Raw genomic sequence first — 22,314 nt, 5'->3', positions numbered from 1 at the left:
GAAAGCAGCCAAGAATTATGAAGTACCGAAGTGTTTTAATGCCATTGTAGTCCCACTTGCTTTCTCAAGTTTGGATTCCTTGTTGTACTTAAATGTGGTTCAGAAAATGCCCTTCTAGGTTACCTTGCTCTTGTTTCATATTTAATTCACTGTATTCCTTAATGTTTACTGTTACATGTGTTTTCAAAAGGATTGTCTGCTGGAGCAAGAGCTGGGGGTGTTGTTTATTTTCAGCCAAAATAAGCTCAAATACCCCATTAGCCATGTTGTCCAAGACTCTCAAAGGAGAGGAGGGGACTTCTTTGTCATGTTGCCTTGCTTGTACAAGTCCAAAGTCATTAAGGATGTTTTTGGAAGCAGTACTATGCAAAATGAGTGGTCCAGCAGTATCGCTGTGACTTTTTTCTTGGCAAGTTTCCATCCTTCCATACTCTGCCCAGTGTGGCAGTACCAAGCATACAAGAAGTGGTGTCCTGCCACTCTGTATTGATTGCACATGGTATTTCTCATTCCCTGCTTTTTTTAACAGAAATTGAAAAAAAAAAAAAAAAGCTGTCAGTTAAGGGGTAGCTATATGGTAGTAAGTGACCTAAGTCTGAGGCTGTGTTCAGGTTAGGTGAGTAATTGCTCTGGTCATACCCACCTGTCAGAAATACTACATTTGTGAAGGGATAGGAAAGGTGCCGTGTGGCTTTGCAGTGGGAGCTGCATTACATAATTACAGATCCTGTCCTTCATTCTGATTATGGTTTTGACTTTGGATGAGCTTTCTTGTCTCAATCGAATGAACATGCACATATTGCAAAACTGTGTGTCTGATATGAATGATGTGAATTAATGTGAATGCAAAGTATAGTAAGGTAGCATCAAAGCAAAGATGAGATGTTACGCTTTTAAACCTCTTGCTCACAACTGAATCACTGAGCTAGTTCTCTGAACCAGCACTGAAAGAGTTTTCAAAATTTTTTTACTTCATTTGGATGGAATTTTGTATAAATCCATCTTGTAGATCTGTGTGTAACCAAGACCTTCAGGTTGGAGATTTCTGACCAGAATTCTCAGAGGGACTGATCCAGGTGTGCTCTTCACTCCTCCATCTGTGTGGCTTTTGCTGACAGAAGATCTGCTTCAAAGTCGTGGTCAGGTTCTCCACCTCAATGGGCATTGTTTGAGTTTCACAACGTGGCTGCCAGACTCTCCCAAACGGGCTTGCTTGCAAGCAGTCCAGAATGCTCTGCTTAGTAGTAAACAGCACACATGAAGACTGCTTAGCTTGCAAAATAGAAGATTCTCCATCTGTTGCATATCCGCTACCGTGTCAGATACTCTAGATAATGTCTCTATTTAAAAAAAAATGTCAACCCAGGCCTTTCTTCGATTTAGTTTAAGGTCCATAGAATTTCTGTGTCGGAGGCTGACCTCCAGATGTGCACATAAAACACCTCAGTCTTCTCATGTGTCCTGGCTAGTAGATTTTATGAAGGACTACTTGGAATGCATGGGACCAGGATTCACCCAAGGTCTTAACTTGGTCTTGTGCTTTATGGATCTCCATTTGAGCCTCAGGTTTTTTGCTGCCTTTTGCTTGCTAATGAAATAGACTTGCTCACTAGGTATAGCATTGTCTCTGAGAGTAGCAGAGCTACTGGCTCTTGTATTGGCTTGTATTTATGGCATAACATGTTGAGCATGGAGGTTGTGGTGTATCACTGCAGCAGCAGGCTGTCTTTTTTGTCATACCATTTGCTCATCACTTTTACTTAGTCTTTAGTAATGAGGACAGAGACAGTGATGATGTTTTTAAACAAAAGCCTCTGATAATGTTGCCCTGAGCATGCAAAGCATCCGTGTTCACGTGTTGCAGAGCAACGTTCAGAATACCCTCCTTATGAATCTGGCTGTCCTCGTCTGGGCTCTGCTAACACGGGTTGGCTTTGTTTAGCCAACCAACCCCATGTGTTAATGCAGCTTTCAGGAAATAATAGTGTTGTTTTATTTGTATTGTCTTTAGTATCTGAGTAGACAGAGATTCTGATCAGGATTACTTGTGCTGAAAGTGTACATAAACAGAGCCATGTAAGGACTCTACCCAAATAACGTATAAGAGAAACAGTGCAAAACAAGGAGAAATAACTTGGTGCTAATAACCTTACAGTTCTGTTTCTTTTGGTGTTAACATCAGCGAATAAGTCGCATTGTAAGCCAGCAGCCTGTGAGCTGAATCTTCTAATTTTAGATGATTTCGCATGGCCCAGTTCTTGTGTCCCAGACAGCAAAAGTACCTCTTCGAATGAGATTTAAAGGATGAGAGGGAGTGCTCAGGTGATCTGAGTCTCAGAGTCTTTTAGACAAAAAAAAAAAAAAGAAAAAAGAAAAGGCAGGGGAAAAAAGAGAATGTTGCATATATTTGGAAGCTTGTAATCAGCACATGTACGATGTGCTGTGAAGCTAATGAAGGAAGTTCGGTGCCAGTGGGGCTTTTCCAGACTGACAGAGCTGTTTGTTTGTTCGTTGCTCAGCAAAGAATGCAACAAAGTGTAACTTAATTTTTTTCCCCAGACTTTGGTGACCTGGGTCTGAATTGATTGTTGCTATCGTTTGCTGGACGTCTGTAAGTTTTGCTAAGGAAATCGCGCGGTGCCCTTTCTTTGTCTTTTAATGATGTGGCCTATTTAAGTGGCATACTCAGCTGCTCTCATGGAAAGCTGGACACTGGGAGTCACTCTCCACATCTATTAAATTCTAGAAAATTCTGTGTTCCCTTGCTGTACTAAACCCTATTTTAATTATGCCAACGGGGAGGTGCATCTCTCATTTTCTCCCAAAAAAGGAACAGATTTGGAGCCAGCAGGGCCTTTGACAGGATTGAAACCACCCTTGATCATTTAATTTTATCAGGCTGAATTTCCACATTTGCAGTATGGAGAGGGTTGCTTGCTGTGGAGCAGAAACTGAACAGGCACTGCGTGATTTAGCATTTCCTAAATCTCAAAAACCATGGAACACAGTACTCCCCCGCTGCTGCCAAGAAATCCTGGCAAGATAAGGGAGTTAGTACTGGCAGAGGGCATCCCTTTGTATTGCTCCTGGAAATGACTGCAAGCACCATGATTCCACTGCTTTTCCTTGTTTATGGTCTTTGGATTGCAGACAGGAAAAGCACCTGAAGTGGTAAGTCTCATCATCTGACTTTTCTTGTTCATTATGTACAGTCTTGTTTGAGCTGTGGGGAGGAGATGACTGTATCACAAGCTAGGACATTAACAAGACTGTGTTTTTAACACTTATCTTAGGTGGCTTTTGTGGCGAGTGGTGATTCCTGAAATATCTTTTCATAATAAGAATGAGCTAATAGATCATAGCTGTAGATCGGCAGGAAGTCCGAGAAGGAGAAAATTGTACTACTTGTTTTATCTATCCAAAGACGATAAAAATGATGAAAGAAGATACTACTGGGGTGAGAGGGAAAGGGAGCAGGCAAACAGCTTTCAAAATGAGGGAGATGCTATTACAATGCAAGCAAGTTTACAGTTTTTATTATTAGGATTTTTATTCATGTGAGAGATCTTGGAGGGACAGAATGAAGAATGAGCAGAATATAGTAACTTATGATTTTAAAATTAAACCTACATGTAAATTCTTGTAGTTCAGCCCCCAGTTTACATTTTTGCATAATGTCCTCTAATGTTGGGTGGAGAGGTAACTGTCCTTAACTACTCTTCCTGTGTTGTAAGCAGGGAAAAAATGATTATGTCTCCATGGATCATGAGTATCATCGTGCTAGTATGTGCGAGTGGCACATACTGAAGGTGTGATGACAAGCCTGAGTCTGCACAGAAGCAGTATTTTGAGGAAAAAGGGAAAATCAAAAATCTGGTTGAGAGAAGAGAAAAACCTCAAGTCACTATGCACATATTTTTCAGTAGGCAGATACGGTACAAAATGCTGTTATTAATCACTGTGCACCCTTTTTGAAGGTGGTGGGTGGACAACCTGAAACACTCAAAAGAAAATGATTTTCCAAAAAAACTGACTTTCCAAAGCAACCACTCAGCATATGCATGATTCCGAGATTGGAGTACAGCGAATAATAGAAACCTGTTTCCCTTTCAAGCGTCCCATGCCTGTCGGTGTTTTGTATATTTGGCCTTTCATAGCAAGCACTAACCATGCAAAATGCCTTTTATGTTCTGTCCATTGCCTGGCTCTTCAGAGGGAGATGTCCATGGGAGAACAAATTGCCAGCTGATGCGTGTATATCAAAAAGCTTTTTGCTCTTCTTCCCATGCTCCCACTTACCTGTGGAGCAGCGTTCTTAAAACTAAGCCTATTTTTAAAGCAGTTACGATCTTCTCATTCACAGCTCTTCATTTCAGCTGGGGCAGAGAAACTCTGGCCAAGAGCTGGATCTCATCTGTCAAAATAATAATTCTGGCCTATAGCTTGTCCTTTTTCAGCTAGGGCTTCAGAAGAGGAATTCAGGGAGGCTGATGCAGTCCAATTGAATTGTTCTTCCAGTCCTCTCCCAGACAGCTTTCCCTAGGCATGCATCCATTTTCAATCACCAGATTGAGTACGCAGCTGTCACACAGTGAAAACGTAGCTATTTCCAATTGTGTGATTAGACATGGATCCATAATATGTGATAGTGATGCCAACAGTTTAGTATTGTGGTAGGTTCGTATACAATCGCGTGGCAGAAAAGCAATCGTAGCCTCTCCAGAGCCTACAAAAGCAGCAGTGTGACCATTTATATGAAAGGTTCTTCATCTGCAGATGGAGAAGAGCAGTCTAGACTGTTTTTCTGTGATAACCTTAGGAAAGTGGTAAGTAGCAATTGCCAGTACATTCAGTAAGGACGGATGATTGCCTTGGGCTTTTGCACCATATGTTGAGTGTGCAGCATCTCACTTGTTGTTTCCATTTAATAATTGAAATGCTGATTTCTGTTGAGGTAAATGTCAACATTAAGTAAAAAAGATCATGGTAATTCAAAGTCACAGTTTCTGTCAAGACACTAGTTTTTATAAATGAATATTTTTCAAAGGGAAAGTAAGTAAAATATGGTTAATTTGTATTTGTAGCATCATAGAAATAATAGCAAAATTTAGGTTGAAAGGGATCTCTAGTAGTCTACCTCTGCTTGGACCAGGGTTAGTGTCAGGGTTAGATGAGGTTACTCAGAGCCTCATTCAGTTGAGGTGTACATACCTGCCAGGATGACATTTCCACAGCCTTTCTGAGCAGCCTGTCCCAGTGCTCAGCCAATTTTTTCCCTCCTATCAGGTTAGTGTTTCCCATCTTGCTGCTTGTGTCTGTTCTCTGTTCTCTTTTCGTTGAGAAGAGTATATTTTGGTCTTCCCTGTTACTACCTTTCAGACTGTGGAGTGCAGCAGTTAAATTGCCCTTTCTCCTTTCCTTCTCCAACCTGAACAAACGTGGCCCCACCGGTCTCTCCTCCTGCATCCTCTGCGCAGGCCCCTAATATCTTAGAGGTCCTCCCTGGTCTTTCTCCTGTTCGGCAGGGTCTCTGTCATCCTTGTGGTCCCAGAGTGGTCACACGTCTCCAGATGCAGATGAGAGTGCTGAGGAGAGGTGAAGTCACTTCCCACCATGGGCTGGTAACAGGCTTGTTACGTACAGCTGGCATATGGTTAGCCTGCAACACCACGAGAATGCTCTGCTGACCCGTGTTAAACTTGCTGTCCGTCAGGGTTTCCACAGAATCAGTCAGCCACTTATGAATTGGAGACTGGGTGGTTTTACGTACCTACAGTTGGGTGCAAAGTGTCGATAAGTACTGAAGAGTGTTCAGAAGTCCAAAGCAGCTCTGCATTGCCAAAACTGTAGTTCTGAGTACCAGCAGCAGAGAGCTCTTTGTTTGGTGGCACTCACTGAGACTGCATGTGCTTTCTGGTGCACCACACCTTTTGACATGAAGAGCAGAAAACTCTGGCTGATAAAATCCAGAGGTGTCATTGTCCTTCTTAGGACTATTTACCTGCTTATTAATGCATTTTAATGCCGTTTTTTTCACTTTATGGTAAAAAACTAGGTCAAGGATTTACTCTTTTTTTAAACGAGGCTCAATTAATTTCAGTTATCTTGTGCTGTGTAGCCAGTCCGTCCTACAAATATCTAGGAACCTATCACCAGGTTGCTACAGATGAACATGTGGGACATGGTCCTGCAAGAATGCTAGGAAATATTACTACAGATATTTATCGCGGCAACCAAAAGGCAAGGCTGCCTCTGGGCTGTCCCTGTGTGCATCTGAGTCAGAAGTTTTTTCATTCATTCTTAAAGGACTCTGCAGTCCTTTAAGGAGAGTCAGGAAATCAAATGTCTGAGATGCTGTGGCTCCAGCCCATGCTGGGCATGGAGTCAAAGATATACAAAAAGGAAAAAAGAAGCAGCAGCAGCAGCATTTTGAAAAGCTTTAGTTTCTCTTCAGCGAAAGGGTGGTATAAAGATCCTCATCTATGAGAGCTTGCAGCTCTTATTATGTACAAACAGATCTAAAATTCAGTGTATCGCAGTGGTGTGCTTACTTCTTGTGCTTCTCTATGAACAGTTTTTACAGTTTTTCCAATTTAATCTTTTAGTCCCACACAGACGTATTGAGCTATTAATACTTCATTTTGGGGGACAGAAGCTGTATTCTTTTGGAGTCTTCCTTTGTGGCTGCATTCAACTACCTTTCCCTTGTTCTCCAGGAATCTGTGTTAAACAGCAATGAGTTTTTTCATGTCCTCAGAAATCAGCCCTGTCAGCATGTGTTCTCCTAGGAAAGCTGAATATATTCCCATGAGATACAGAGGGGACGCTTGGGGCTTCTCCGTCTCATCTCAAGAGAGTAGCTATTCTCCATGTTGTGTTTAGAGATCCCTACTAGTGATCTTTTCTGGCTCGTCTAAAAATGTCTTCAGTTTAAATACCTAGTTATTTATTAAGTCCTTCAGATTTTTAAGCTGTAAAATGAAAAGTCTCAATCTTGGCCTGAGAGTAGAATAAGAAAAAAAAAAAGTGATTGACTATTTATTAGTAATAGCGACTTTACAAATTAAAGGCCCATTCTTAGGATCAACAGAAATGTCAACAAGGGACATTCTTGCTTTCTTGGCTGCTGTGTGTGATTGCATTGAATTGTCTTGGCTATAGCCCACTTGGATGACACTGCAGTTCACAGCTTGAAAAAGCCAAGTGCCCATAAATAGGCTATATTTATAGGTGTTCTAACAACTCCAGATTACAAACTGGAACAGGAAAGTGTATATTTTCAGTAGACAAATATTTGGTAGTAAATGTTCTGACGGAGTGAAGTCCCTTCCTAGAGCTATGCCAGGGAGTTCTGCCTGATTTTTGGAATGGTTTTCTGGATCAGATGCTTTCACTGGTCTTGGAGATGGAAAATAGTTTGATGTTTAAACCACCTGGAAAGAATTAGATTCCTGTGGCTGCTTGGGTAATTGGTGATCCAGAGCAGAAAGCGAATAGTTTAACAAATTAGGCTACGTGAATCCATGTTTGTACACAAGTGTGGGCCCTCATAGTTATTTCAGTGCTTTGCGGCTTTTAATATGTTACGCCCATAAGGAGAAACTCAATTTTATCCTGACCTAGCACAGAGTTAGCACGCCAACGAAGCATTGCAATGGCCTGAAGGGATCGCTCATCACGGTATCCGCTCTGGATTCTTTCATTAATGTTGCTCTCAGTATTTTACCCCATGATTGAGGTGTTTACTTTGATGATTTCTGATTCAACCAAAATACCTTTTTAAAAACTGTCCTAGATTTACAGACATCAAGGAAGCTTTACCCTGTTTGCTAATTTCAAGTGATTAATTATAGTTATAAATAGATTTGCTTTCTGATTCAGACTTTATTATTTCAGTCCCCAACATGCCATCTCTGACACATAATTAACCTTCAGATACAAGTGTAGCTCTTTATTGTATATTGAGAAATACCCCTCTCTCAGCTTCATTAACTCACGCATGTTTAACACGACCAACAGATGACACATAAGTATGTTAAAACATGTTTAATGTCAACTTACACTGATGCCCCCTTCACACCCCCCCGTGCAGCCGATCTGTTCAGGATCGCTTCCTCTGCAGCTGGATGCTGTTTACTGCCTCCTGCCACTGGGGACCGATGCCGAACTTCGCAGCACTACCGAAATACTCCCTGATCTGCTGGTGGAGCCCCAGGCGTTGCTGGCTGGGGAGGGACCGCAGTTCCACACTCCTTGTCCATCTCCTTTGTTGGTTGTGGTTGAGTAGAGAGAAACGCCTGTGGTTTGGGCGTGCTGCCTGTTGCCAAACCTCCAGCCTCTCGTACTGGTGGGGTGCGCTTGGGGCTGGACACGGGGCTGTCTCCGGTGCAGGAGTGGTTGCACTGCAGGAGTGATGGTCCCCAGGTAAGTGGCCTCTCCTCAGTCTCCGATGCAGTTGTAGACCTTTAGCTTTGAATGTTAATTCCCTCTTGGTTCTGAGGTAGTTGTGATGTTTTGCTGACATCTAAAGATAAAAAACAGTATTTCTGAAATACCCATAAATATGTCTGTTATGTTATAGGCTTTTGAGCTAGCAACTGGAGATTATTTGTTTGAACCACACTCTGGTGAAGACTATTCCAGGGATGAAGGTATGAATCTTTTGAGATATTTTATGAGTTTCTATATATTTTCACACTCCTCTTAAATTTCCAGTGAGTTTACAGTGGGGTTAAGTTTTGTGTCTGAGTGAACTGTTGATACGCATTGTTTTCAGAGTATAAATACGATTTTTTTCTTTTTAGTTTTAAGTTCCATCACTAGCAATGGGTGGGCAAAAACTCCCTTCTGCAGATATTCATCTACTTAACAACTGCCTGAAGGAATTAAACTGCCCTTCTTGTAAGATTGCATATGTGTGGAAACCTGATTGAGAATAACAACATTTTATTTTAGAAAAGAAACGACAGATTAGAACTTTACAGTATTTTCTCTTGACACTGGAGTAATGTTTACATTGTGTATTTTTATTTGAATTAGGTAATTACTAATTATTTTTTTTTAAATCAGAATTAACTCCTGCTTCCATCTGTATACCTGTCCATTTTCATGCTTGTTTGCTTGTAAATGCTCTTTGCAGTGGTAATGTGGGCATCATTCACTGTTCCTAAATGCTACTAATGATGCCAGAGCTCTGCTGATCCTGGAAACCTCTGCATGGATTTGCTGCAAACATTGTTGATTTGAAACTATTTCTGATTTTTTACTAATTCCAGTTTCTTTCCTCTTCTTTTTTATCCCATCCTTTCCCTGCCCCTTCCACTCCCGTATCCTTTTTTTCTCTCCCTCATAGACCACATAGCACACATCATAGAGCTGCTAGGCAATATCCCAAGGCACTTTGCTCTATCTGGAAAATATTCTCGGGAATTCTTCAATCGCAGAGGTAGTACCTCTTCTTTTTGAAAGGTGCCGTGATGCAGACAGAAGTGGAATTGCTGTTGCTGGTTGTAGCATGTCCCACTGAGGAGCATTTCCAGAAATCACACAACAAAAATTTCTTTTTGAAAAACAAAATACACAGCAATCTGTGACAATTTTTTTTTAACTAAACTTTCTGAAAAATACCTATTGGTACATTTTAAATTGCATAGCAAAACTTGGTTTTAGCAGCTGATACTCAAATGTTGTTTTGAGAAGGAAGTTTTGCTGAAAGCATCTTTCCAAATTAGCCACTGAGCAGTGTGCAGGTGTCTCTTTTTTTTTTTTACCAGGATCAATCTATTTCTGTCTGTACCGGGCCAGTGTTAGTGTGTGCATGCAATGTACTGATTAAACTGTTGTATGTTTCTGTTTTGCTGGCAATGTTCTCCAATGCAGACCACATAGCATTGATCATTGAACTGCTGGGAAAAATCCCTCGAAAATACGCTATGTTGGGGAAATATTCCAAGGAGTTTTTCACCAAAAAAGGTAACGGTATTTATGCAACACTAACTTAAAGCATAATACTATCCAAAAGGAGAATATGTTCATTTATGGGTACTGAAGAAATATATCAGTTTAAATGAAGAGCTCTTATTAAAGAAGAATTTTAATGTAAACTTGGCTTTCTGAGAAAAGCCACAGTTTGCAGTATTTGTTTCAATATTACATTTAAAATTCATTTCGGGATGTACTCAATGAAGTGTGGATGTTAACAAATGTCTGTGTGCGTCTGTTGTCCAGTGTTCATGTAAATGTAAGGAATCAAGTGATGCACAGCTTGTGATGTGGAAAATCATCTGTCAGCTACTTCTGATTGTGCATAGTGGTCCAGCAGATGCTACTGATAAGGAATAACCGAGGTGGGAAGGGAATACCTGGGCAGTAGACACACAGCAGCTGTCTTTTATCTTTTTGCACTTTGTCTTTGCTCAGGCTGCTCTTCATGACAGGTTTTTGACACGTGAGGGAATGTGGCGATGCTTCAAGTTTCTTTTGTACCCTCGGTGTGTGAGACAGCACTGTGTCGTATCGAGGGACAGGGTATGTCAGGAACATCCAATTACCTGGTGGGGAAACATCTGGGGCTGTCAGCGACAGGCTGGCGAGCACGTTTCCTGCCGAACAGTGCTGCGGTGTCCCTCTTGCCCGTGACTCCTCGTGCCTGAGCGCACAGCTCGTCAGCAGGGCCAGCGCTGGCCAGCTGAGCTGCATCGGGCACGTGGGGGGCCGGGGGGGCCGAGGCGGTGGGGCTGTGCTGCAAGAGGCTGGGTTCACGAGGCAGGAGACAATCCAGCCATTCATCCCCGCTTGCATGAGAGTCGTCTGTTCTCTGTGTAGTTATTTCTGGCAGGGCAGGGACCGCTGTGTGCATTCGTTGCCTTAAGGAGGATGTAACGGCGTTAAACACAGTGCAGGGAAGGGCAACAGTGATGATGAAGGAGAGAAAGCAACTGCAATACGGCGGTGTCTAAAATGTCCAGGGCTTTTTAATGTGGAGGAGAGGAGGTGGCTGGAGGAATAAAAAAGGTTTACAAAACTGGGAAGTCGGTGGATGAGCTGAAAACAGAGCTGCTGTTCTGTTTTCCTGTGAGATCCGGGGGACACGCAGTGAAACTTGCAGGGGGTGGCTTTAAAAGGAGCGCTTCCCTACACAGCAGGCAGTGGGCTTCAGGAGCCGGCTGCCATGGGGACTGTAGAGAGAGAGGATGTGTCAGCAGGCTCAGAAACAATCTCATGTTAACTGAGATGAACAAACTCAGGGTCGACGGGTCTGTAAATGTATAAAGCAGTAGAAGGGCTGGGCAGGAGGTAGCCTCCGGCACCCCCGGACGGGGAGACAGGGGTGGCAGCTGCTGGAGCAAGGGCAGGGCCTGCAGAAGGGCTCCTCTGCCCTCCCCACCCCTTCCCATGGCCACTGTCGGAGGCAGGCACTGAATGAGAAAGACACACACACACACACACACACACACACACACACACACACACACCCCGATTTGGATCTTGTTCTTAATTTTGACTTTACACCAGATGGGTTGGCATTTTCTAGTGACATCATAGAACCTTAAAAGGACCTAACAGTTATACAATAACCGGAGTGTTTATGGTGCGCAGAAGAGGGCAGTCTGTAAAATTCCCACGCGGTGAAGGGTTTCACAGGCTTCCATGAGCACCTTCCGCTGCAGAGTGTCACTGTTGTCCTCTAGGGCCTGAATTTCAGTGACATTCCTCAGAGGTACCATCTGCCCTGGCTCTGGGTAGGATTTAAGCGCTTTAAAAGGCTTGATTCACCCACCACACAAAATGAAGTGCCAGTTTGCTGTGGAAGCTTAAGGACCGGATCCCACCTCTTCCACTCAAAACAGAAAATCTCTAATGCAAGATGAAGGAGTAATAGCCCAAGCTGCGTTTTCAGATCATACCAGTTATTCTACTCTTGCAACCCAGGAAAACTGAGATGATTTGTAATGGAAAAATGGAGGTGGTGAGTTTCCTGCTCACTTAATTGAGATTTTTTCATTGAATCTGGCACCAAAGATCCTTTTTCTTTCTCCTGGCCACCCCAGCCTCTCTGGTGCCCCCAGGAGGGATTTGCATTTAATGGGGTGGCAGGGAATGGTAGGCTTCACAGTTGGCCGGCAAGGTGCTGCGTTTTATACTCACCTGCTGGTGGGCTGAGCACTTGAGATCAGAGGCCGTGTACTACAGGCCTGAGGCTCTTCCGGAAATTTCACGCTGTGTTGTAATGGTAAGCTTAGAAATCTGACTGTAGGCTCCTGTTTCGAAAACGTCAGCCTTGAGTGAAAATCAAGAAATCATGATTTGGGTGTTGCTCCTGTCCATAAGCAAGTTCAACCTCAGAGAGAAGCTTTAAACATTTGAATTGTTCCACTGTATTCACAGGCACAAAAGAAAAGGTGTTATCAACTAACGAGTTTACAGGGTCGAGTCCTCTCTCAGTAATTGCCTGAAGCAGTTTGTGACATTCAAACAGAAGAGCGTGTTTAAAAAAGGAAAAGCGTTTATAAGTTACTTCGTAGTCACCGGAACACAAATGCACACCTACTTTTTATAGGTTCTCATCTTGACTGAGCCCAGTAAAAACTCCAGTGAGTCCTTTTCTCCAGCACCTCCATGGAAGCTATTTTGTCTGTAAGAAATGATTAATGCACTTTGGCACTAAAACTTAACACCTTTTTGTTTTTTCTAGACCGTGGTCCCTTATATTTTTCTTCTGGCATTTGCTTGCCCCGTTTCCCTGTGAGCTAATGCTGTGCAAGATGCTGGCTAGGGACGGGCTTTGCCTGTTGGAAGTTGTAACGAGGAAAAGCACTGCTGCTTATTTAACATCCTGGAAGGGAAGGAGAGGGCTCTCCTCCACCTCCCTCGCTTCCATCTACTGTACCGTGAGGCCTCACCAGCAGTTCTTGCATTAGTTTTCGGGAACATGTCCTCAAAATATGTAGTAGCAGATTCTGTCTCACTGTTACTTCCCAGTCCTTCACATCATCCGTTTCTTACTGTTCAGTAACCCATCCTCCTCTTGCCTGGTGACACATCTTAAATTTGTCGTTGACAAATTGCATAGACTGGCTCTGGTTTTTTGTATTACAGTCAACAGAGAAAGCTTTAAACAGCATCTTCCCCCATCTCCCCCCCGGCCCAGGTCCTTCAGAGATTTCTTTAGTAATTTCCTTCTGACTTAATGTTCCATTTTTCAGAAGGTCCGTTGCTGCCTCTGCTTTAGCCACAGGGGTTTTACGGTTCTGACAGTTCTGTTGTGCTCTCCGGTTATTTCCTGTGTGCTTCACTAGCAAAAATCTAAATAAAGAGCTTCTGTTAGGAAGTTTTCACTTACTGTGACATTTGTAGCCTTTCTTTGAAAATTCACTTTAATGCCCTGAATACTGATGGTGTCAGACCGGTGGGCCTGTGCTTTTCGTTTCTCCCTTAAATACAGGTCCTGTCTTGCTGTCCTCCAATTACGTGGTACAAACCTCAGGAACTAGATGAAAATACGTGTTGCCAGACACCTCCATTTCCTCTGCTGCTCTCCAGTGATTTAGGATGGAAATGAAACGAGGCCACCACATTAAAGTAAACTCTTTTTCATCCGCCTCAGTTGTGTTAATTGCCTTTCACTTACCCTGTTTTGATTCCATGATCAGCAGCATGATCTTTATTGAAAACTGAAGGACTAGTTTAATTCTTGGCCCCCACGCAGATAATTTTTACTGTATCCCATCTTCTTAAAGGCTTTTACACTGTTCACAGAATTTAACTTCAACCCATAGTGCTAAAATAGTTTGTTCCTCAGTAGAAAAACGCTACAGAATGTTGTGTGCCCAGGGTGTGCTTGTCTTAAATTGGGTATTTCAAATTTAGCCTCCATTTTACAAAACCAGAAGAGTATTCAGTCAGTGTGAACTTGCCTTCCAGGGTGACAGCAGGAGCCTCTTCTTGCAATCGTACTTTATACAAGCTGAGGGAGGAAAGGTGCCTAAAACTAAAAATTTTAGTACAAAGGTGAAGACGGTACTGCATAGAAGCACACACGCGCTCCCCCAAAGTTAGTCTAGTTTGGTGAAAGATGACAGCAACCCTTGGAATGAATGCTGTACGCTGGAGAAGCTACGGACACAGCCTAGCTGGTTTTTTTAGCCATTATTTACTTGCAGTCAATAGTGTGTCACTATTTTCTGTTGCTTTTGGGTGATATTTGAGTTTATGTGTTATTAGTAGAAAGTTTACTGCTTGTTCTTGTTAGTAGTCACCGATACACGCTTTTGGAGACCTTCAAGAGGGTAAGATTTTCAGCACTTAAATTTCGGAGTTGCACAAAGATTTTAAAGGGCTGAGAGTGAGCCTGGAAATGAATTCCCTTCTCCGAGATGTGCTGTCCTTTCTGTACGTTCATCCCGTGGGACAGTATGGGCCCAAAGCAGAGCTCTTCTTTGTCTGGCTGCAGGTGCTGATGGGACACACTTGTACTGTGATTGTACAGACATAAACCAGCAGGAGACACCCTCTGCTTTCATTCCTCTCTATTTCGGCACCCCTCCTGCCCTGCGAGATGGGAAGGGAAGAGGACAGTGGGCCACCTGTGGGCAGCACATCTTGACTTTCTGTTACCAGCAGGTCTCTTTTTCTTGTGAGCGATCGACCATTTGTGCACTTGTTCTTTTGGGGACTTTATGGTAGCACCCAGAGAGCTGCTTTTTCCAAGTTTTGCACCCAGCACAGAACCTTCTGCTGTGGCCTGAGGCAGCAGAAGTGTGTCCTGCTGGGCACGTGGCGGTTCTGATCTATTGCATTCAGGTGCTTAGACTCTCAGGAGCAATCTGAAGACCTGGGTTTCTTCTCCTGCCCTGGAACTTCTGTAGCCACAGGGATGTACAGAAACTCAGATCCGTGAGCTGACGTCTGATGGCATTTTATGGGCAGTAGATTACAGCCAAGGACAGCAATGAAGCTGACAAACCACTTTGCTTAAAAATAGTATGGTCTGCGTGCCCCCATCCCGGAGGGTGTAGTGAGCTTGTCGAGCTGTGGGTGAGTCAAGGTCAGCTTCCAGTATTGTCTGAGAACCCATCACCCTCCTCAGGTGGTTCAGGGGACATCGCAGAATCACCACAGGGGTCTCTGAAGTGCTTTTTGTAGTGTTGCATGGAGACTGTCTGGCTCAGGTATATGCCTGGGAAGAAGGGAGGTGGCAATGGAGGGGCAGGGAGCAACCAGAGGAGTGTTTCTTCCCCATCGTGCTGGGTGACCTGTGGATAGACCTGGATAATGTTGCTGGTTTGAATGGCAGAAAGGTTCTCGCCTCCGTCATTTGTTTTGGTTGGAAACACGTTGCCGGGTTGGCACATTGATCTCCTCTTTGATGGAACTCAAATCCTGCAGCTGGCTGCTGCCACTGCTTCTGGTGGTGATGGGTTGAAGGAGACGGAGGCAGCAGCAGGTGCTTCCTCCTCGGGAAGGACTCAGACCAATGCTCTTGAGTGTGTTTGCCTCCGAGGTGGAGCAGAATCTCCCAGTGCCAAACCTCTGGGCTTGGCTTGGGCTTGCGACGAGTCGCTGCTCTGCTGTGTGGCCGGCAAACGCCACGTAGCGAGGCAGGGAGCTGTGCTGCCGAGACCCCCGGCTGAGGATGGGGGCCGTTTTGTAAGATTTGGATGCGTTGGCTAAGAACAAAAGGCCTACGGTGTTCTTTGCCCGTGCGTGTGGACGAGTGCCTTTGTGTGCGGGAGACAGAACAAAGACAGCAGGAAACGTCAGAAATGCTGCGTAGAGCAGAGCCTGGCTGTGACACACGGTTTGCTGTAGGAATGGTCTCTCGGTCTTGACATCGGACATACTCGTCTCCTCTGAGGACCCCAAGCAAGCTGGCGATGTGCTGCCCTTCCTGAATAACGATTCTCGGCCTGCGCAAGGTGCTGTGAATGCAGAGTGGGAGAAAAACGAAACAGGGATTAGTCGCTCGCAGGGATAACGAGGTTTTTTTTCTAATGCCAGTAATCTTTCCGTTGGCAGGAGAACTCCGACACATCACCAAGCTGAAGCCTTGGAGTCTCTTTGATGTGCTCGTGGAGAAGTACGGTTGGCCTCACGAAGATGCTGCACAGTTTACAGATTTCCTGATCCCCATGCTAGAAATGGTCCCGGAGAAACGCGCTTCAGCTGGAGAATGCCTCAGGCACCCCTGGCTCAATTCTTAGCAGAGTCTCCCAGCTGTAAAAAAATAAAAATTAAAAAAAAAAAAAAAAAAAGCCAGCAACCACTTTCCAATGCATCGGACCTAAATGGTGACTGTCACAAATTCTTTAGCAGGATCACACGTGAGCTGGCTTCAACCCTCAGACCTTTGTTTTGCTTGAGGTACTGTTTGACATTTTGCTTTTTGTGCACTGTGTTCTTGGGGAAGGGTTAGTCTTTTTGTCTTCAGCTGGTAGTTTACTCACCCACTTTCTTCAGAAAACACTTAACCGTGTCTTTAAGCATTGTTTCTTGTGTTGTGTGGCATTCAGATGTCAGATTTTTGAACAAAGGAAACTTCCCCCCCATGTGTTTTGGCAAGTTTTGTAACTATTTATGAAAAAAAAAAAAATATTTTAGCTGATGCATATTATATAATTTACGAGCGTAAGAAATTTATCAAGTCAGAACTGAGTTACGGCGAGGAATTGTACAATTTTATCTTCTGGCAAAGGGACGTCATTCTTGTATTATAGTGTATGTAAATGCACCCTGTAAATGTTTATTTCCATTTAAATATGGGACTGGGGACTCAATTTCAGAGTAAAGCGACTAAGTTTTAGAGAGCTTTATAGCAAACCAATTGCATGTAGTGGACTTTAAACTGCTTTAAGGAATTGTGTAAACTTTCTATTCTGTAGCAGTTCCCGTTCATTGGATTTTAAACAAAGTGGCTCTGGTTTACAGGATTTCATTCCCCAAACGGCACTTTAAAGGAAGGCTAGACTTCTTTCTAATAAAGTATGCATTATCATTTAGCCCTTTTAGAACTTTTGCCTATTTTAAGTGCTTTTAAGAAAAGAAAAATAGCAATTTCCCTTACAATGTGATAGTGAAGACATGGTACCATATGGTGTTGCCTTTTTATAAGCACTGTAAGTTGTACTATACCTTAAGAAAAACAAAAAAAAATTAAAAATCGAGCATGAGAAGCACTCTCTGTGTAGAATTTACTGATCTTTTATAATAAAAGTGTGCGCTTGGAATCAGTTAAGGAAGGATAGAGCTGCAAGTATTTACAGTGCAGTGGGTAAAATAATGCGAGAAGCAAGATCATGCTCATTCCATTCATAGCTTTACATGTTTCTAAAACAAATTGCACTAGCTTTATTTTTTTTTCCCATCAGTAGACGTACAACCACCCCTTGGAAGTTGCACGCAACAATTACGTGTTTTCTAGGAAAAAACAAAAAAAAAAAGCTGCATAGGCTGAAGCTTATAGGCAATACAGATTTTAGAATGTACAGTACGGAGGTGTGTTTGGGCCTCTTTTAGAAGTCAGTGGGATGAATGTAAGCTTATTTCGGATCTTCATGTAACTACGGTGCCACTTTTTCTTGACTTTGTCCATATGAAATTTATTCACATGCCTTTGCAATAACTAGATTGTGAGAAGGTAGCCCCATGCTGTAACAATAACCAGTTGTTTGAGGTGCTTGCAGTTGTCTAATTAAAGTGTTTTGTTTTTTCAGTGTGCTGGTCATTGGCCTCTTTGCTAGCCCTGACTCTGACCCTTTGCTTGCTAGACTTCTGCGGGGCGGGGTGGTGGTGGTGGGTTCTGTAGCCTGGCCCAAGCCAAAAGCAGCTTTCTGTGTTAATTGATAAGATATGTCACCTGCTGCAAATGGGAGAGTCCTGAAGGGTGATGTGGCAGGGGGGGCTGTGTGGAAGGGGGGTGAGGTGAAACATAACAAAAACAAAAACGAGTATTTCATACAAGGTGTTTAACTGGGACAAACAAGCTAACGATCACCCTGTCCCTGAGAGGCTGGTGCAGCTGCTCCTCCAAACAGAAACTGCAAAGCCACCACTGGGCAGGAGAAACCCCTCCAGGCACCAAGGCCCTGCCAGCAGCTGGGTTTCAGGACCGGCTGCCCTCAGGCTCTGCGCCCCGAGCTCTTCCCACCAGCACCGCTCGTAACGGCCCGTGGACAGCGGTGAGGACACGGCTGCAGTGGACTCCAGAGCTAGAGGTAAAAGTTCCGTTTGGCTTCTCACCCGGCCAGCCGCGGGTAGTGCCCCGACAGTGCAGCACAGCGGAGGTTGTCCCAGAGTCTGGAGGAAACGCCAGCGTGATGGCAATGCGGGCCCAAACACAGGCCACGCAAGGTGCGTAACGTGCGGCGCCTGCGCACGCTGCCCTTCGCTGGGCCAGAACCAGGGGGTCCTTGCGTAGTCCCAGGCCTGTGCTGCAGCCCAGGGTCTCTGCTCCTCACGCTGCTGCGAGACCTGTCGCCCTGCAGCGTGCAACTCACACTCACAGTTGAGGTGATGTAACGACCTCCTTTCATGGAGGAACAGGAGGGGGTCAGGACAGCCAGATGTGAATGCTGGGCTACAGAGGGTGATGCAGATGTTTCCAGAATCGGTCTCTGAGCAGTCGTGGGCGGGTGAGTGAGGTGGGGTGGGGTTCTCTGCTGTTGTTGAGGGCGGGCCTAATCCTGTTCTGCTGCTGCTACCGCCCAGCAGCGTCCTCGCTGCACTGTGTTTTGCAGAGCCAGCAGTTCAGGGGCATACTGCTAGTGTACTTTTTTTGCTAATATTTTTCAATAATTACAGGCAAATTGGAATCTAAAGTAGCCCCAATTTTTTTCTACATGCTGAAAAGAATTACCACTTTTTCTCAGTGAGTAGGAAAAGCCACTTCCCCTCCTCTCCCAGTGCAGGTTTTCCTCTCTGGTTGTGAGGCGGAGCTGTCGAGCAGTCCTGTCACTGCTGCCATGTGAGGACCGTGTCACACACATTACGGGATAAATCTGCACTTGGCAAGTGCAACAGCACCCTCTTGGCTGCTGCTGTTCAGCAGCAGGAATAAACCACATCCTTAAAAAACCAAAATAATAATAGTGCTTTAGCACTATTTAGTTCCTAACACTGCACAGCTCATTTTAGCACCGCTTGCCCAGCTCCCCTGCGATGAGGGAAGCTGTGGGGTGGGGGGCAGGGATGAGGGAGGCAGCCTTACAGCTGCAGTTGAGCTGATTTTTACACTTTCTGGGAAGCCTGACAAGGTCCCAGTCTCACATTCTGCACTCTCAGGAGGGCCCGACCATCCTCTAGAGGAGGAAACAGACCTTACAGGTACACAAATACTCCATGTAACACCCCACTAACCCCTCAGTAACCTGACACAAGACCCTGCAGGGCTTGGGCCAGTTTTTCCTGGCCTCTAGGCTGGGCAGGGGCAATAACCCCCCCAAAGCCAGTTCCACACCTGTCTGTGCGCAGCCGGCCACGGCAGGGAAGGGAAGAGCCCCTCCACGACCACAGGGGGAGTCTGTTTTACAGACTGGGGGCCACTTCTTCCCTGGAGACACACCACCCTTCCAGGACAAGTAGTTAAAACTGACATAGTTGTGATTTATTAACATGAATTAAAATGCCCAACCAGTGCTGCAGTGTGACAGTATATTAAAAAAAAAAAAAAAGATCATATACTGTACTACTTTCACAAAGATCACACTTTCTTTTTTTGCAAAAGAGACTTATTATATACAATACTATATCAAATGAAAGAAGCGTTAAGCAATTTTACAAGCAAAAGAAATACAGTATTTACAGCACTCGTCAGAGACATTAGAAATGGTCTATACATTAAATTACATTTTCTGCAAATAACTGATGAAACAAAAAGCCATGTCCACACCAAAACTATAAAAATTTGTATTGCATTGTTTTCTATCTCTATGCACACAAAGAACTGCTGACAGAAGAAAATGAAAAAAAAAATTGTTAGTGCCATCACGTAGCCTGTGTACTTATTTAATTACATATGTATAAAAGTAATATAGAAAACATTCACTAAATGAATTTAACTGCAACAATAAAATTTTAAAGATTATGCAGCATCAAACCTACTGCCAGAAAAAACAGCTGGAATGTTCACTTACAAAATAAAAAGAAATACCTAATACTGGCTTAACAGCACATCTTCAGGAATCTTAAAAAGCAAAAAATGGAAAGAATACAATGAAAGAGCACTGGTGTTTGCTTTTATACAAAGTATCATGTACAAGCTTTAAAAAGTACCTCGAATAGGTACATATGAAATATACACAGTTTATATTACAGAACATTTTAAAAATGTTTAGAATTAAAGGGATCCGTTTTAATGCCACCCTGACCCATGGTAATTGTTCTGAAAAGTGGGCGGCACCTGTGCTCTGTGGATGGGGATCTGTCCGGGCACCGGGGAGGCCTGCTGCGGCCCCTGCACCGCGTGGGGAAGGGCGACGGAGGCAGGGTGGGGGCAGAAGCCCGCAGCAGCGGGGGTTGCAATACTGTTTGGTCCTTGAGGTTGGATGTGAGGACCCTGACCAGGGAGCGGGCAATGAGGTCCTGTTCCAGCAGGCTGATGTTGAGGTCCAGGTCCTAATGTGGTGTGATGCGGGGCTTGGGAGGAATAGGAGGACACGCTCGTGTGAGCGCCTGAAGGAAAATGGGGGGGTCCTTGATGAGAGGGGTGGTGTAACCCTTGTGCCGATGCTGGGTGGTGCCCCGAGCCTATAACGTTGGAGGGCGGGGGCGGAGGGGGGGGAGGCGCAGAGTTTACAACATGCTGGTGTTGTGCTTGCAAACCTTGGTGTCCAGTTGAAGGATGGGGAGGTTGGTGGTGGGGGAGAGGACCTGGGGGCGGAGGCGGTGGTGGCAAGTGATGACCAGCAGCTTGAGAATGAATGTGCGATCCAGGAGCCACCGCCACAGCGTGAACCGGACCGACGACGTGTGCTACAGAGTGCTGCTGATGAGTACTTTGCTGCTGTACGAGGTGAGGTCCTGGAGCAGGTGGTGGCGGAGGAGGAGGAGGAGCAGCAGAGGCTGACGCCTGGTGATGAATACTGGGATTCTGAGACGGCAAAAAATGCCCCGCAGTTACGTGGTGTCCCGGCACCGTCTGCTGACCCGCAGTGCCGGGAAGTGCTTGATTTGGTCCAGATGAAAACACAGTCTGTTGGGGTATGCTGCCCTTCAGCTGGCTGTAACTCTGAAAGTTTCCAGAGGGCTGCTGGTTTTGATAGTAAGTAGAAGAAGGGGGTGGGGGCGGTGGGGGGGGTGGCGCGCTGCTGTTCAAATTTTGTTGGTTAAACTGGCTGTAAGAAGCTGAAGATTGTCCTGAAGTTGTCTGAGTAAAGAGGGGGCCGCCAGCCTGCTGCTGGTTACTAGGCTGAAGGGTTGGTGCTGCCGGGTAGAAGTTTCGGTGCGTTTCCCTCTGGGGGGTTCCAACTTGAGGTGACTGAGGATGATGAGGTCTGTACGGAGATCCCAGCTGCTGCGAGTGAGGCTTTGGTGACAGGTAACCGTGCTGTACGGGCGCGTGGGGGGTGGAGGGCTTGGGAGGGTTTTCCACGTGAGGCGAAGGGGGGCAATGCAGCTTCAAAGGTGCAGAAGGCAATTTCTGTGAATGGGAAAGTTGCTCAGCGGAACTGCGCAGATGCGATTGAGATGGATGATTTTTTGAAAGTGCTTGGACGTTGTTTGTCAGCTGTTTTTGTTGCAGCTCGGATTTTGGATGATTCGCACATTCGGCCTCGGGTGCATTAGCTGCAGTTTCCCAGTGCGAATCTGGTTTTGTGGGTGTTTTGCCAAGTGACTGCGTTGAAACTACAGGACTCGGTGAAGAGGGCTAGAATGAGAGAGAGTCAGTCAGTGCAAAACACTCAGAACACTCAACCAGGCATGCATGAGAACAAAAAGACCTTCTCCCAATACTGGTCTCTCCCTCAATGGTGAAAAAAAGTGTTGGAGGCACAGGTGTAAAAAAACAACAGCGACGGCAGAAAGCTTAAACTTAGCATGGCCCTATTTTCAGCAAGTATGTATCAATCATTCTTGAGAGTCAGAGACTAGCAAGTGTATTTTAAGGTAGTAACAGAAGTCAGGATCTGGTATTTGTTTTAGATTTCTGAGTCTGAAAGAAATAATTCCAGACTAGACCATTTACAAAATAAAGCCATTTTTAGAATGATCTAACATTTTTTAACTGGCACAGTACAAGCAGACAGACTAAACATCGCAACCTGAATGACTTCACTTAACACTGTACAGGCAGCTACTCAATCTCTTTCTCCAAATCAG

At 44.6% G+C, this 22,314-nt stretch overlaps 2 protein-coding genes across 21 annotated transcripts in view; one reads left to right on the top strand and one right to left on the bottom strand.

The window, feature by feature from the left end:
* The window catches only part of SRPK2 (SRSF protein kinase 2), a 154,600-nt gene extending 136,890 nt beyond the window's left edge, over positions 1-17,710 (top strand). For 5 of the 14 annotated variants that reach the window (XM_074576774.1, XM_074576223.1, XM_074576053.1 and 2 more), the window contains 3 exons: positions 8,582-8,651; positions 9,880-9,972; positions 16,018-17,710. In XM_074576774.1, the coding sequence (XP_074432875.1) occupies positions 8,582-8,651; positions 9,880-9,972; positions 16,018-16,202 (348 nt within the window). In that variant the 3' untranslated portion in view covers positions 16,203-17,710. Of the gene's footprint in view, positions 1-8,581; positions 8,652-9,352; positions 9,446-9,879; positions 9,973-16,017 lie in introns of all 14 variants that reach the window. The other 9 variants (XM_074576587.1, XM_074576143.1, XM_074575873.1 and 6 more) reach the window with 2 other exon arrangements.
* A 1,868-nt stretch (positions 17,711-19,578) lies between these two features.
* The window catches only part of KMT2E (lysine methyltransferase 2E (inactive)), a 62,413-nt gene continuing 59,677 nt past the window's right edge, over positions 19,579-22,314 (bottom strand). For all 7 annotated transcript variants that reach the window (XM_074575001.1, XM_074575181.1, XM_074574912.1 and 4 more), the window contains one exon: positions 19,579-21,862. In XM_074575001.1, coding sequence (XP_074431102.1) covers positions 20,348-21,862 — 1,515 coding nt within the window. In that variant the 3' untranslated portion in view covers positions 19,579-20,347. The remainder of the gene's footprint in view (positions 21,863-22,314) is intronic.

Source organism: Larus michahellis, chromosome 1 (assembly GCF_964199755.1).
Source record: "Larus michahellis chromosome 1, bLarMic1.1, whole genome shotgun sequence".
Classification (NCBI taxonomy): Eukaryota; Metazoa; Chordata; class Aves; order Charadriiformes; family Laridae; genus Larus; species Larus michahellis.
The sequence above is the reverse complement of the archived record's forward strand: the minus strand, read 5'-3'. Positions and strand labels throughout refer to the sequence as shown.